Raw genomic sequence first — 16714 nt, 5'->3', positions numbered from 1 at the left:
GAACATCACCAGGACTCCACTGCCCTCTCTGCAAAGCATTTATCACTGCAGGGTGCGTAGGAAAGCTGCCTCCATCCTCAGAGATTCCACCCACCCCCAGCACGGACTGTTCACCTCCCTACCCTCTAGCTGGAGGTTCAGAAGTGTGAAGTGTAGGACCACTAGACTGAAAAACTCTTTCTTTCCCTCTGCCATCAGACTCCTAAACAGCTGAGGAGTTTATTACCAGGTAATAAGTCATGTACTGTTTACATTCTCAGTTTGCACATTGACTGCTGCACATGCTGCTCCCATGCAGCATACATTCTCTGTTATATTCTTATACATTTTTATTATATTGCTGCATTTGCTTAAAGTGCCTTAGATTTTGTGTTACTTATTTATCTACTTTATATTTCATTTGTATTTTGTGGCATTCATGTGGACAGCAAAGTAAGAATTTCATTGTGCAGGGAAACACGTTTCCTAACTGCATATGACAAAATAAATACTTTGAACTTTGAACATTACACAATACACGCACGTTTGTGAATACTGCTATTGAGTCATGTTTCTGATAGAGCTCTGTTTTATAAACATTTTTGTTCTGGCAACCGTATAATATCCCATGATGAGGAATGTGAGTCTCACAGAAATAGGGTCAGTTGTGCACTGGCTGTGTATCATGACTTTTATTCTCTTTGTGTTGTTTGTTCATCCCCCTTTTGTTCAGCATAGGATGAAAATACCTACCCTCTCCATCCTCCTCCTCCTCTTCTCCTGCATTCTCCTCATCCTCTTCTGCCTCATTCTGCTGCCCGCCATTCTCATCCTGATAGGGTGAAACAAAGTTGTATTGGTCAGCAGCAGACAGACAGGCATTCATGTTCTACAGAGCTGAGGGAGGAAAAAGAAGCTATCCCTACAGCTTTGCCGTTGGCAGCAGCGTCCTCTCCATTTTCTGTCTCTTCAGTATGTTTCTTCTCCTTCAGCTCCTGCAAGAAAACGTACTCTTAGACACACATGTCCAGTTTTATGAATGTAGTGTTCTGTAAGTGACACAAGAAAAACTAAAGGACCTATTCTGACAATATCTGTTTTCAGATTAACTTTATTAATGAGATGGAAAGACTGACATTCAGCTCTGCATCGAAATAATGCACAAAATGTTTACATTCCTCTATGTTCCGATCACTGTCATCGTATAGTCTTTCTGTCATGTTCTTGGCTCTGTGGTCAAACCGTCTAGAAACTGACTGTAACATTCATCTTTTTTATAAAGCAGATGATGAATTAGTTTCTTAAATGTTTCAGGTTTATTTATATACAGTATATACATCAATTTACATTAAGATTAAAAGTAATATTGTACTCTGTGTTGTAATACTTTACAGACAAATTAAAGACATTCTATCAGGAACTGCAAAAGCTGCTCTAGGAAGTTACATTTTCACACATCTCTAGCTGGAAATCAAAGGGCAGACATTGCTCCAGTTACAGCTGGAAAACAATTAATGTGGTTTGGTATTGGCTCCATTCCTTAGAGGCAGGTTTTTAATTGGTAATAGGCACAAGTGTATCCTGCTGACAGTGACTGTAAACGGTTACAGGTGTGTTCTCCTTCCCTCTAGACCAGAGGTGGCCTTTTACAGACAGGTGGTGCTTTGAAGTGCAGACCTCTTCTTCTTTCTAAGTCCCTCCCGCCTCCAGCTGCCTGCCCGAAATTTTCTGTGCTGCAGTTTAGCTCACTGTTTATTAGTCACACCAGTGGAAGACTACAGCTCCCTGCTGCAAAGAAGCTGATTATACTTAGTCAGCTAATTCGAACAGGTGCCAAAGTAAGTAAATGTTTCACTTATGACAAAGCACCATATCCCAGTGATACAGACCTTCAATGCAATGTACCTGAACAAAGCTATGTATCTCAGTTAGGGCTGTCAAAGTATGGGGGATAACACGTTAAGGCAAATTACTTTTAATGCCACAAATTTTTTGATTCGAGATTAACGCACACAATGATGACCCTCGACCCACCCTGTAGTCTGGGAAATCATGAAGGATGATGGATAAAGAAAAGGGTCTTTTGAATGGTAAGTTTAGCTTCCAGATTTTCTTGACAAGACCAAAGTTATTTGCATTTACTGTCAATGTGAGCTCAGTTACCACCGGAGTATGTCGAGTCTCAGACCACTTGCTGGCCAAGCACACAGCTGATGCAGAGAGCCGTCCTCCCCCTCACCAAAGGCAGACCACGCTGGACAGTTTGCATCAGAGACACCTGGACAACTCTACAGCAACAAACTTTCAACAGTGACAGCTAAATGGGCGGCTACAGCTTACAGGCTGATCAACACTGTGGAGGACGAGGGTCTGCTTGAAATAATTTGCATTTATCCAAAGACTGTACATATGAATTGCCTACGAGAGCCACCACTGTAACCAAGATACACAACTTGTATGAAGACAAGAAAGTTCAAGCGGAGGAGGTGTTGGTGCAGACAAATGCTGTTGCTCTCACTGGAGACTACTGGACTTCTCTCAGTACTCTGTTACCTCAGGGTCCCTTTAAGGTACATTTAGGACCAGTGGTGGAAGAAGAACTTGGATCCTTTACTTCAGTAAAAGTAGAAATACAACAGTGTAAAAATACTAGTAACTAAAATAATAAAATAAATGTAATGGAGTAAAAAATACAATAGTTGCTTCTAAAATGTAGTGAAGACAAGGTATGAAGTAACAGAAAATGAAAATACTCAAGTATGTACAGTACTTCAATAAGTGTACTTGTTACTTTCCACAGCTGTTTAGAACAGATTTAAAAAGTGTGGTTCATTTCAAGTTAATCACAAGTTAGCTATGGACAATAATGCAATTAATCGCCTTTTAGTATTTAATCAATTTACTTGATTAGTCAGTTGTATTGACTAATGTCAATACATGGTAGTACACGTGTGTATTACTAAATTATAGGTTTACTACTACATTAAGCTTCACTGTATCCACCATAACTAGCAGCTCATCACCATAACTACAGAAACACCCACACACCCTCGGTGTGTGTGCGTGTGTGTCTACCGGTGAACACTAGCCTGTGTGCTGATCTTGACGCTTTCCCTCCAGGCTTGTGAAAGACAAGGACCAGTGTAGCAGAACACACGTTGCTCTTCTACACTACCTGACTATCTGTGTTCCTCTAGCGCCCCCCTGCGGCTTGTAGTCGAACCCAGCGCTATACGCGCGCTTCAAATGAGACGGGCACGATGGGCAGTGGCCCGGTGCACAGCCCAGCAGCCGGAGGAGAGCACGGGTTGTGTGTTTGGCCTATGGCCTATAGCCTATACATATTAGCAGTAGTAACACTACAGCTACACTTTCGAACACTTAAGTTATTAACTCTCACCCGCGGCCTCGTATTTAAACCAGACGGCATTTTAAAGACATCGGAGGCTCCAAAACAAAACTGGGCGCTGGGGGAAACCAACATGAGCCGCCTTGGCATCACACACTCACCATAACACGCATCTGCAGGAGGACGGCGGCGTTCACGGGACCTTGTGGCCGATATTTCTCAGAGAAAAGCGCGATCTCGGACGAGAGCGGGACGTGCGACATTGTGGCCAATCTCCCGTCGACCGTCGGGAAAAGCCAGAGCCGTAAACTATGGTTATTGTTCTGTCACGTTTCCGAGCGGAGTTGCAGCCTGACGAGACTGGAGTGAACAGTTATTATGCATAGTTCCTAATAGATGCGATAGTAGCCAAGGTCGTTTTAACACACAGTTCTGTCCGAGCTCTCCAATACAAAAATCATTCCAAATATCAAGTTAACATGCAATTTAAAATGCTTATTTAAATATGCATGTCCACAAGAATACGTGTGGCACAACGCCGATTGTTATTGATCTGCAGCCATTTCTTCCGAGATTATCTGGCATGCAAAAATAAAACGCGGGTGTCCAAACAAGACCTGGCTGTTTTCTATTATTCTACACAAGGTTGATATCCCCACAGTCCTGCATCGACACAGCGAGCGGTGGGCGGGAGCCTCGTTAATAAAATGCCTAATTGTCGTTAAATTGCTGCATTGATTAAGAGTGGCTCCAGATTCTTCACAGAGGGCACAAAATAACACTTAATAAGCCTGGGCCGACTGAAATGACAGATCCCTCAGTGGATGGTCCCACAGCCCGCCTGTCCAACCTCTTCATGTCAGAGGCAGCGGCCCAGAAATGAAGCCCACTGAGGAAGCTGCTGTGTTTTTCTTTTTCCTAAACCGGTGGACTGCCAGCTCCTCATCCATTCACACGGCGGCTTTAACATTACAGCAATGCAGAGATTAATGTCGAAACGTTTAGAAGACAGCAGTATAGGCTAGTTTTACTCATCTGGATCGTTTCTATGCCCGCACTGTGCTTAAAATAGCCAAATTACCAATATCCAGTTATATTTAGTTACAAAAGCAGCGTCCTCATCTCGCCTTGTCCTTACCGTGAGGCTCAGTTCTCCGCTGCTTTCTACTTTACTGTCCGCCATGTTCTATATAGAAAAACAAATGTATATCCAGTCAGAGTCGCCTAATGCACAATTTCAAAACAGAAGTAAAGCTTTTACTGCAGTTTTCCTTGAGCAAAGTCGGAGTGTGCCAAGCGGTGTGTCAACCAGCGGAGATCCTGCCTTTATAGACGAGTGGGAGGACAGAAGGATGCCTGGACGTGCACGGTAATTGGACGGTTCGCCCTGGAAATATTCCGCCTTCAGAAGGAGCTGGAAATATTCAGCTTGCAATTGGCCAAAGGGAAAACAATAGACGCACACGCGCGCGCGTTACCTCGGTATGGATCTAAGCAAGTTTTTAATCTTCAGTCTGTCAGATTTGTGACAGACATGTTCATAATCCCTGATAAGTGGATTGTCATTTGCTCAGTTTACCACAAACAGACCCACTGCTGGTACTGCCACCTGTACTGCCACTGTACTGGAGGAAGAACTATATTTACAGTACAGCTAAAGTCAAAAGTACTCATGTAAAATACCCCATCACTACATTATAGCCTCACATGCACATTTTTACTTTAGTAAAAGTAGCAAAGTAACAAATAAGTAAAGGCAATCATTATACTAAATGACTTTCAGCCTTGTTGGAAGCACTAAGTTACATTCTGATGTTGTACAGTACCTGGTCTACAAGGAGCTGCAACTACTTTAAATACACTCAGTTGCTCTGCCAGTCACCAAATGCTTCTGGCCAAGTCTGAAATCTTCATTACAATCTTTTTATGAGTCACTGCATATGGAAAAGGTTTCCCTCTGACTCCAAGGATTAAAACTGCACAGTGTGGAATTAATCAAGCAAAATCACAAGTACTCGAAACCAATGTAAATTAGTATTCTAAGTATTGTACTTGTAACTGTAAAGCATTTTATTTAAGTACCATCCAGTAAGTTGTACTCATAGTTCCCACTGTTATTGTAACGTCTAACTGTTACTGGTACTTCCATTGAAACTGGCCTACTGCAAATACTACTGCAACTGTACTGCTATTGCAGTTATTACTGCGACCATATTTGCACTACACTGCTACTGCAGCTATGACTAAAACTCTTTCATAGTCTAGTACTGCTGCTTTAACCTTTATTACTGATTACGACTATTATTAGCTAATATTCCTACTTCAACAACTCCCAGCTATTAATGGTAAGACTACAGGTTAGACTCGACACAGTCTTTATACAGTGGTAAAATAATTGTTTTCCATTTACATTGTTTTATTTTTTCTTATTGGTCTCAGCAATTATTGCTCCTGCAATGTTGTTGTTGTAGCTCTTGGATATATCCTACCTATAGATCAATTGTATAGCATAACAGAGGAGGGAGGAGGGGAGACGTCAGAGAGAGGGGGAGAGCACAAGAACAAGAGAGGAAGAGAGAAAGAGAGAATCGATACTCGGGCGAGAGAGGGTTGCAGAGGGAAGAAGGTGGGACGGAGTGTCATTAAAGGAGGAGAGGTGTCCCGGAGGGGTTGACAACTTGAGAAGGAAATGGGGGAGAGATGTCCGAGGTGTGCATTTGTAGAATTCACATTTTTCAGTAGGCAAGGCTGCATAATATATTGAAACACCGATAAAGAAAATACAAATGACATAAAAGTTAAACATGAAAAAGGACAGGTAGAAACGACTATTACGTTCATTGAAATTTCTTCTCTAAAACGTCAGAAAGCATTGTGTTATACTTGAACGTGTGTAACCGCTGTCATATGTTCGTCCCTCACCAATATGGCGGCATTTAGAGTCCATGTGACGTTGAGATTGTTAAACATTTCAACTGATTGGTTAGTGAAATGCAGTGAACGTAAGGTTGACGCTTTGCGCCCGATGAGTGGCTGAAGCACCTGTCAATCAGCCAGAGCACTGTTACCACAGGGGGTGTAGCCTTAAGTGCTGGATCGAATCAGAAGCGGAGGGGCTGGCTGTTTCAGAGAAAGGCTGAAATTCTCTGAAATCTGGCTTTAAATTAGTTTAAACTAAACTAAATTGTTTTAAGCATATCTGTGGATGATGTCAGTGTCCTCCTCCTTCATCGTTTCTCCTAGTTGTCATAGAAAGATTATCTGTTTCATTCATTTGTTCGTTCAGTCTCTTGCTGTTTCACTAATGTAGTGTTACTTAAAAATGTCACATGCGAAAATCCACATCCTCATGCAAACATTCAATAAGGAAATAATCTTGTTGATCTTGATTTCACCCACATCACAACATGTTTATCAGATTTCTTTGTATAGTGTTTTTTTATTCTATACTCATCTTCTAAGTTTTCAAATGGATCAGACGTCTGAAATCTAGTCAAAAGTCAGAGAATAAAAGATGTCTTTTTGTGACCCTTGAAAAGACTACTATGCAAAGATATCTTTTCTGAGGTCAGGCACCTCCACAGGGACGCCAAATAAATAAGAGCGGTCATAACATGAGGAATGGGAGAGGAATAAAAACATTCACAGTTAGCTTACATACATGTCTTTAGTTTTTAGACTTTTATCTTAATAAATTACTTTACATCTTTAGGCCTTGAGGAACTAGAAGGAAACTGTCTCTGGTTTAACTGCTAATGCTCAGACATCTGAAGACACCACAAGGATCCTCAATTAACAGTTTTGTGTGAGTGGTCACAGGGCTAAAGTGATAACAACTGGATACATTTTTTTAACAGCCTCAGGTTTGTTTGCTTTTTTAAATGTAAAGTATTATTCAGTAGTAAGTAAATACATGCACCCAGTTGTCAGTTTATTAGATGCACATACAGTAGCTAAATAAATCAATCTAATCCAACAGTCCTGCAATAAACCCTTCTCCACGAAGGTGATTACTGTTTCAGAGAGGTGTTGATTCAACTGCATGATCACTTTGGAAACTGTAGTTTATACTGATAGGTGTTTCTGGTATTTTTATCCACTCTATATCAATGAGGCTAGTCTAAACAACATGAACAGCTCTCTGTGTAACACAGAAGTACAAACAACTCGCTGCCTTCCACCATTAGTTAACCCAGCTGAACACCATTGTCAAAACACCACATCAGGAATGATCTTTTCATAAAATGGTGTTCATTTTAGCTTGTCAGAGTTGGAGAAGCTATGACATGGACTACTGAATCTGTTCTGGAGGCTAGTGGTAGAATAACACCTAAAAAATACTCAGTGTTGCTTTATGGCTGGGGTGGCTGTGGCTCATGAGGTAGGGCAGTTGTCTCCTGACCAGCAAGTTGGTGGTTTGACTCCCAGTCTCCCCACATGCCTAAGTGTCCCTGAGCAAGACGCTGAACCCTGAATAGCTCCCAGTGGCTTTACTAGCGCCGTTGTGTGGCAGTCTGTCGTCAGCGGTGTGTGAATGTTGTGTGTGAATGGTGTATCATCTCCTGTAAAGTGCTTTGGCCAGTGCAACACACTGTGGAAAAATGCACTATATAAATACAGTCCATTTATTTTTAAAGCTGTCACCCATTTGTAGATTTAAGAGTGAGTGCTAAGGCCAGGAAGTCAACAGATAAAAAGCAAGTAGAATGCCTGTAAAGTTGCTGAACAATTAATGATACACTAATGGACTAAAAACAAACAAGTGATCCATAATTGATATCAGTGATTCAGTAATGAATCATTATAGAAATTATATTGATATAATTGTGAAGAAATGTGTGCACCGCACACAACTCTGGTAATAACACCATAAAGTGAGTGTAAAGCCTTTCTCTGTTCAAAGATGGTCTCCGCTGGTGGGTGTAGATCATGGGCATAGGTTTGGTCTCAACACCGGTAGGGATGATGGCCACTGCCCCCGAACCTACCCCTTAGGTCCCCCACCCCCTCTGAATTAGAGCCTCACCTGAAGCACTGAGGATGCACCTGTTCCCTCACCAGCCTGCTCTGTTTCTCTTGCCTGATGCTGCTTCTGACATACAAAACAATTCCTTTCCATGGGGTTTCTAGCCTGTCTATAATGATGACTAACAGTTACTGAACGGCCTGTTTTTCCCAATAAAATTCCAACAAAATGATACAAAAACATGTTTTTTCCAAACTAACTATTGTAGTATAACCAACAGATGGCCATTAATGTGGATGCGATTTTGGTGACACTACACTAGGTAGGAGTAAAGTTACTGAATAGTTTTGTAGTAGGCATCTCTCTTTTCAGTGCTGCACTTTGTAGACAGTCCCTACGTGCTCATGCACATTGAGACTAGTGTTAATTGTCTGGAACAGAGGATGGCTCGTTTTGATAAAAATGAGCTTGTACCTTGTTGTCTACATTACTATGAAACAAAAGAGGCATCATTTCTATTTTAGCAACGTTTCACTATTGATCCAGAAACTTCGAATCTCTGAATATCTCTCCAATTTTATCAAAGTCCGCCAAGATAACATAATGCTGTCAGCACAGTGACTGACAGCTGTCACCTCCACCATGTCTGGGAGCAAAGATGACACTTGCACATATCGTGAGCTTTAGATCACTCCCTCTGTTTCAGTCATTCAGGCGCATGATATACTGTAATATGACTTCACTCCCAACGATAATGCACACAGGTTTGCCCAAACATCGGTAGGGACATGTCTCTACTGTCAGCATGCAAAATTACGCCCTTGGTGTAGATGCCCTCCTTGTTCCCTCTCCGGTCATCCACTCTTCTTAGTTAATGACCTTTGATCCCTTCTCAGTTTGTGCTGTGACAGGTTTAGTTCAGGCATTGTTGATTTCATTCAGCTCATTCAGTTTCTTTTGGAGTGTGCTGATTCCTTCAGACCTGAATACTAGCAAGTCCCACAGACTTCTGGCGGTCCCCAGTGAGTTAGCAGCGTCTGCTCTGATGTCTCATCAGTCACTCGTCTGTTCTTTACAGCGCCCTTCATGGTGTCAGCAATATAATTCAAGTACAGTAAGTAACAAACATGCTAGCATTCCACAGCTGCTTAGCAAGTGGTTCAGTTTAACCGATAACACAGAGTACCAGGCCCTGTGACGTTAACTGTCAAAAAAAAAAGTACTGTAGTTTGTCGTAGTAACCTAGTTACACCACTAGACGGTGCCTCTGGCTGTTTAATGAGATGGTCTTACAAAGTTGTTCTTTACACTGCAGGTGTTGCTAGAGTTTGACCTTTTGAGTTTGTCCTCATCTCTGCATTTTGGCAGTGGGTGAAGTTTGTGCTCTACAATGAACAAGTCACTCTGGTAGCATGCTTACATAACTGAATTGATCTGGCCAGTAGTTGAATAGCGACTGACAGGAAACCAATTAATTTTAAAGTCATTTTTTTTGTCTTGTTTTGTTTGTAACCCAAGTAACATGGTGTTTACTTCATCTTTAAATTCCAAAGTTATAGATTTTGTTAGTTGTTAACACTTTTATTATGAATAAATATACCTCACAAATTATTAGTGATTAACCAATAATTGATTATTGGTGATATGATCAAACAAGAAATAAACAGCAATTTTAATATCTTGTGCTTCTGTTGTCTGGTGAGAGGTTGCTATGGGACAAAATATAAGAGGATCCAGAATATGAGACGATTTTTGTCCTCCCAGTGAAAATTGTGAAAATTAATATCCTCTGATATGTGCCTGCATGAATGAGGGAACATTAGACAGCTTCTTCAGACTCACAGTGAGGGAAGACAAATAATCAACAAATCAGAGTAGCCCTATTTCAGAAAAAGCTTAAACATATTACTATGAGCACTTTGGGAGGCTTAGGCCCACTTTTGTGCGTGAATATTTTACATATATTTGGCACCTCTGTGTAAAATGTGGCCCCTTTGTGGCCCAATTTGGAAAAATCCTACATCAGCCAAAGATGTTATAAGGTGCATGTGACCTTACCTGACAGAAAGACCACACACACATCATGTTATTACAACACTGAATGACTTTAATCTCGTCATATTAAAACAATCTATTTTACACTCAGTTTAACGCTAAGAAAAAAATCATAACATCAATACAGTGAAATGCATGTGATGTCAAAGTTGAAAACCATAGTCAGGATGTATGGAGCACAGCTGCATTAAACGCCTTAAGCAGCTGTTAAAATCTGGGTAAGACTGTATACAGATGAACTACCGGCATTACATGATATTTTTCATTCTACAGCTGATGACGATTTAGCTGAAAGTTGAATATTTTAAGTATACCTCTGAAGGTCAAGTACAAACACATAGATATGCAATCAAAACCCTCTTTTGTTTGCTAATTTCCTTCAAACACAGTGCTGTTCAGTTGTATGTCATTTCATCCTTACAACAATGTGCAGGTTTGTGCTCCAAACAATACAGGAAAGAGGCTATCCAGTTAAACCAGTGACTCTCGTGGACTGGAAAAAAAGTCACTTTGTCCTCATCGCACTACAGGTAAAGCCATTTTTTTACACTACTTCATGTATTCATAAAGCAGGAAAGGTTTTGTGGGTAGAAGCTGTGTATCACCTCAGAGGCTGCCTGCAAAGGCGTGTCTTTCAGAGGACTAAGGCCCCAATCAGACAGAGTGCATTTTAGCAGCATGGGGGGGCTTTTTGTAGCCATTTTCAATGAAAGTCAAGTGTTTTACGCACTGGTTATGCATTGCTGAGCGCCTCATCGCACCTCCAGTTGAAAAAGCTTAAACTCAGATCAGAAAAACGCCCAACATCATTAGCATTTTTTTCCCTATTGTCCAGTCAGGTGAATTGAGAGGCGAGTGTTCTGTGGTGGTCATCCAAAATAGGCCTAAACCACAGACAAATGCTCAGCTGCCCAGCAGGACAGACGGACCATATTGGTGGTGGTCATTTTGGTGACAGGAGGCAGACTGACAGCAGATTGTCACAATGCACCAGACTCATCCTAAAATAGCCTGGTAGCATCCATCATCCGTGTAATTTCCGCTTTCTGAGGGTGTCCTATACCCACAAGGTTCTGTGTCCAGTGTACTGGAAAACAGCCTGTCAGCCTCAGTCAGACAAAAGCAACTGCCTTCTGCCTGTCCATGTTTTATGCTTAGATAATAAGATAAGACAACAATTATATATCTTTTATGATTAGATAATGATGAATGTTTATATAAATGTTTAAATAGGCTAGATGTTTAAATACTCGTTAGGCAAAGCACAGTGATTCTGTGGTTGCCTAGTAACAATAAAAAAAGAAAGACGCTGCAAGCTGCTTTTTTGACACAAAAAAGGCAGCGCACATGCCTCGTGTTTTGTAACCTGCAAAACGTGCTCCGTCTGATCAGGGCCTAAAGCTATATCGGCACCTTATTTGGCCTCACACACACACCACCACTCATGGTGCGTTCAGGCAGCCCTGTCAACCTGTAAAAGTGGAAATGTCAGAGTTGAGATGTTGGTTGACAAAGTAAATGTCTAAATAAATCCACATAGCTTCAATTTCTCTGAGAGAACAATTTTCTTACTTTACAAGTAAAGAAACCCTGAGCAGTGCAAAGGATTGTGGGATATTAAAGACTAAACAATATACCTGTTGTGCCCTACAAATGTATACAAAGTGAGGCTGCATTTCACTGGGCCTTGGAAACGAGACGGCCTTATTTACCCATGAGGATCAATGTTGTCAGGAAATAGAGACTTCACTGAAGGTAGCCTCTGGAATGGGACGCAGCTAAAAAATGTTGAAAACCTCTTGAACAAAACTCAAAGAAAATGAGCTGCATCTTCACTCAAGTTTGATGTGGAGCTTGTGTTTAAACAGGTGACACACGGTGAAGACTGTTTTCATGATCACAGAAGGTTACAAGCCTAATGTATAATTCCTGAGTAAATGCAACCTGGGAGTGAGGGCAGGATTTCAAAACTTTCAGAGTGGCTCCCTGGCTGACTTGAGATCAATGGTAGTGTATTTACAGTGGAACAGTCTGGAGGGGAAAATGCAGAGAGACAATCTTGGAACAGGGGAGGTCTCTCTTCTCCAATACCCTCTCCTCCCAAGGTCTAGAAGAAGTTGTCAGGTTAACACTAAACAAAAGAACAACCCAACATAAAGCTCACTTCACTGACTCTGAGGCCACATTTGGGCTTTACCCAAATGTGCTGATCCCAAGTCAGCAATGAACTCTTGCCAATTGTAGCTAACCTTGGAAATTTATAGACCTCGGCGGGCATCTGCAATTTTGGACAATAGGCCATGAGTCAAAGGTCAGACGTAGAAAAGTCGTACCCTGGAGGTACTGACATGGAGGTCATCATCGTAGAACTTGGTCTCTATGATCACATTACCACTGGAACACAAAGACACATGTCAACTTCAGCTGAAGTATTAAACCTCTCTGACAATTTCACTAGTGTCACTGCCACAAAAACTGGATGCAATATGACATTACCATGAATTTGTACTGTTTTGATTGCAAGAATCAATACAAGATAACTTCAGCTGATTTCAACTTAGGTCTTAATGCTGTAGCATTGGTCATCTTTCCTGTCAGTTATGACAACACTGTACTCACTAAGTAAATAGCTTAACAGAGCTGACAAAATGTTGACATCAACTGAAGTCTGATAAACTTGAGCGGTTCGAATGACTTATCCAAGCCTATACCAGCTTGACTTTGAGTATGAAAGTATGAAATGTCACTCAAAAACAGATGCACACAACTACAGTAAATACAGCGGCTCAAAGTTTAAGCAGGAAGTGTGTCCGTAAATCTACGATGTGAACATCTTAGATAATCATCTCATCATTTGTTCTCTCTTCTAAATAAGTTTGTCTATCCTGCTGGTTTGAATGACAAGCCAACAGATTAGAGCCATCAGTTTATTGTGGTGCTGTCGATGTGTTCTCAGATATCGGCTACACAATGTTATTAGAATTGATGGACAAAACTATGAGAAAGAGTTGCGTTAAATCTGTAGAGTTTGCCAAATCCGCACAAAATGTCACAAAAAATGATCATATCATCATAATGCATAATAAACTGCATCAAACCTGATAACATCCATGTAATGTTGGTATATTACATGTAGTTCATATATAGATGTTAATAAACTGCATCAAACCTGATAACATGCATGTAATGTTGGCATATTAGATGTAGTTCAAGGAACAACAGCTATATATGACGGTAGAGATGAGAAATATTATACTGCATGTGTCAGCAGTAAAGATAAGATAAGAGAAAGATAAAGGGTTTAGACTCACGTTAAAACATTGGCTGGCATCATCTGGGACTCTGGAGCGGCTTCTATCAGAGACTGCCACGTGTTGGTGGAGTTGGGGATGACAAAACCAAACTCAAAGAACCATTCTGGACATAGAGAGACAGACACAGAGTTCAGTGCTGCTTTTACAACATTCAATATATATTATTAGGACCCCTGGGTTTGTGCTGTGTGTTAGTATACCATAATGTAAATAATGTTTCAGAGACTTTTTCTCTCACTGGTAGAAACCAGAAACACAAACAGGTTGTGCTAGTGTGGATTGTGCATTGCCCCCCTGGGCTCTCTGTAACCTCGCCTCTGTGCATCAGGACCCCAGGGACAGCGCTCCAAACACAGTAACAGGGAAGTGACAAAACTAACAATATACACAAGATACGCAGCTAACTGGGCAGCATGTTGAAGTTATAGCAGATGATGTGTGCATTACTGTCCAACCATCTCAAATGTGCTTTGATAGGTGTGTGTGTGTGTGTGTGTGTGTTGGGGGGTGGGGTCGAAAGATTGAAGATCTAAAGTGTGGGATTTATCTTGCCAGTCACTGACAGTGACATGCTACTGAATTTAACAGTAAAACCATACAAAACACAACAAGCCATAGCTCTGACTCTGCCTTTCTCATGCTCAAAGCACATTCACATATTGACTGACAGCAGTGAGCTTCCACCCTGACAGTGGCCTTTTCTGATTGGTTAAGAGCGTTATCCTGCTCAAAAACCTTTAGAAGGGAATATCTCTGCACTGCTACCAGGCTGTTTGAAGGGTCTGGGTCACAGGGGCATTGGACAGCAACTCTCCCTATCGATAATCGATATAAGTTCTGGGGGATGTTTCTACTAGAAAATATTTTTAAATGCTACATATTGTCACTCTAACCTCTGCTGACCTGCTGTAGCCTAGCCTGCTGCATTAGGTTTTGTGTCTTCTGCCTGCTGCAGTACTGTCGGACAAGTGAGTTTTGAAGTTGAGATGCGATTAGAAGTTGTTCTGAACGTGGGATTTCCTGATCCTGATGCACTCACTTCACCAGGAGGACCCCTGACAGTAATTTGCAACAGGTTTAATAAATATCCACACTGTTGACACCCTTGAAGTCTAACAAGCACACTGAATCCATTTCCTTCCTTTTTGACAGTTTTGAAACTTACACTGCCTATATCCACTATTAACTTGCTAGCAGTCCGCATCTTCCTCACCTCTGTTGGTGCCTTGCTGCGTTTCTTGGCATATTATTTTTATTAGCAGATCAGAGGAATAGTGTCAAATGTGAACGTACATCATGTCGCCCATGTGCAAGACAGCAAATAAAAAGGTGACAAAACACCGCAGGGTACCTTTAATTGACTGACCTTCAGGGTTTTGGCCCTGTAAGCAGTCCAGCGTTTTGGCTGATTACCTTCTAGACACTGTCCTTTGAAGAAAACCTTCTGCTCCAGTCGGAACTTCTCCAGTTTCTCTGAAGAAGAAAAGTTCAGTTCTCTAGACACCGCTTTACACTTCAGGATCTTCTTTGGGACACGAGCTGGGGAGACAATGAGAATCTACAATGAACTGTAACGACAGCAAGGCCAAATTAGTTTCCAAAGTGTAGAAGAGAGGCTCACCTGAGGAGTTATCGATTTAAGACTTGCAACTTGGTGAACTAAAAAAAATGTAACTAACAGTAAGCAGACTTTTCAAAAGCTAGCCACTTTTTTTAAGGTCCTCATTTCCCCTTTAAGATTACAATGCATAGAAATTAGGATTATCTTTAGTGCTTCAAAAAGCCAATAAGCCTTTGAATCATTGAATCCTTGTGCATAATTACAGTGAGAAAGTAGATATTACAAATTAGGCTGAAGTTCACACTGAACGGTTTGAGTACTAGCCAGTGATTATGTGATAATGGCCTATTTGTCTCTGTCTTCATTTCAAAATATTCATGGTAAACTAGCCTCATATACAGTAAAACTCATATGATGCGTACATGGTTACGTTTTTGCTTTAATATAGCACATCCACAAAAACATGACAATAGTTTTTTATGATGTTACCTGTGTCAGGAGGCTTCTGTACTGTTATGCTGAACCTGTGCTGTCAGTTGATGTTTTTGGACAACACAGTTAATTTTTCTACCTGTGCAGCTAACTTTGTGTAGAGATGTGTTTATAATAGCTGTTAGCTGTCTCAGTAAGATTATCTGATAGAAATGTCTATCAAAGGTAGTGTGGGATTAAAAGTGTAGGCTAATGCTACAAGTTGCATAGCTAAAAATTCACCTCAAAACAACAATTTCACTGGTTTCCAGCTGCTAAAACATGGAAAATGTCCAAATATAAGCTATTATATCATTGTGGAAACCTATATGCACTATCGCCTGTATATTTGTTTTTTTAAATATCCCAAACTATTACTGAAGCATGACTGATAAGATTCCAGTTGAAGGAACTTTAAGTCTCACCCACTGGTATTTGATTCATTCTGCTTTTGTGAATGAGGCCCATCATATTTATCGAATCATCTTGACTTAGATGAAGATCAGATCATTTCCTGATCATTTAATGCGAAATACCAGGTCATTCTGAAAGGTTCACACTCTCTATGTGTGTGAATGTACCTTCATGTTCTACTCCTGGAACAGAGAGGTCCTCTGTTCCCTGCCACAGCACTTTGCCCGTCTCTGCATCTCGAAGGTTCATCCAGTTTCTGACGTAAAAAGGTTAAATGACAACAACCAAAGTAAAGAATATTTCAAATTGGATATCTTAAGCAGAGCTATATGCTGTGTCTTGGGTGTGCATAAAATGTTTTTAACAGAAGCACTGTTTTATTTCCGCAGCATTATTTTACACTATCAGAAGAGATTTGGGAGTATTTGACTTGAATATTTGGATGTAGGGCTGGGCAATAAAATGATAATAGTTATTACAATGAACATATCACTGAGAATCTATAATTAGTTACACTTTATGTATTTTTCCTTGTGAATAAGACAAAGGTCTGCACTTTATAGAAGGTACAGTGAGGAACAGAAGTATTTGAACACCCTGCGATT

At 40.9% G+C, this 16714-nt stretch overlaps 2 protein-coding genes across 3 annotated transcripts in view; both read right to left on the bottom strand.

Moving 5' to 3' along the window:
* LOC109972165 (prothymosin alpha-A-like) overlaps window positions 1-4717 on the bottom strand; it is an 8353-nt gene extending 3636 nt beyond the window's left edge. Inside the window, exons 1-3 of one of the 2 annotated variants that reach the window (XM_020620850.1) lie at window positions 4467-4717; window positions 906-974; window positions 733-811 (exon numbers count right to left, since the gene is read on the bottom strand). In XM_020620850.1, coding sequence (XP_020476506.1) covers window positions 733-811; window positions 906-974; window positions 4467-4511 — 193 coding nt within the window. In that variant the 5' untranslated portion in view covers window positions 4512-4717. Of the gene's footprint in view, window positions 1-732; window positions 812-905; window positions 975-3489; window positions 3726-4466 lie in introns of those variants that run through there. The other variant, XM_020620849.1, reaches the window with a different exon arrangement.
* A 7937-nt stretch (window positions 4718-12654) lies between these two features.
* pde6d (phosphodiesterase 6D, cGMP-specific, rod, delta) overlaps window positions 12655-16714 on the bottom strand; it is an 11908-nt gene continuing 7848 nt past the window's right edge. The window contains exons 2-5 of the mRNA XM_020620848.1: window positions 16277-16365; window positions 15077-15202; window positions 13661-13766; window positions 12655-12743 (exon numbers count right to left, since the gene is read on the bottom strand). Coding sequence (XP_020476504.1) covers window positions 12662-12743; window positions 13661-13766; window positions 15077-15202; window positions 16277-16365 — 403 coding nt within the window. The 3' untranslated portion in view covers window positions 12655-12661. The remainder of the gene's footprint in view (window positions 12744-13660; window positions 13767-15076; window positions 15203-16276; window positions 16366-16714) is intronic.

This window comes from Monopterus albus, unplaced genomic scaffold (genome assembly GCF_001952655.1).
Source record: "Monopterus albus unplaced genomic scaffold, M_albus_1.0 scaffold250.1, whole genome shotgun sequence".
Taxonomy (NCBI): Eukaryota; Metazoa; Chordata; class Actinopteri; order Synbranchiformes; family Synbranchidae; genus Monopterus; species Monopterus albus.
The sequence above is the reverse complement of the archived record's forward strand: the minus strand, read 5'-3'. Positions and strand labels throughout refer to the sequence as shown.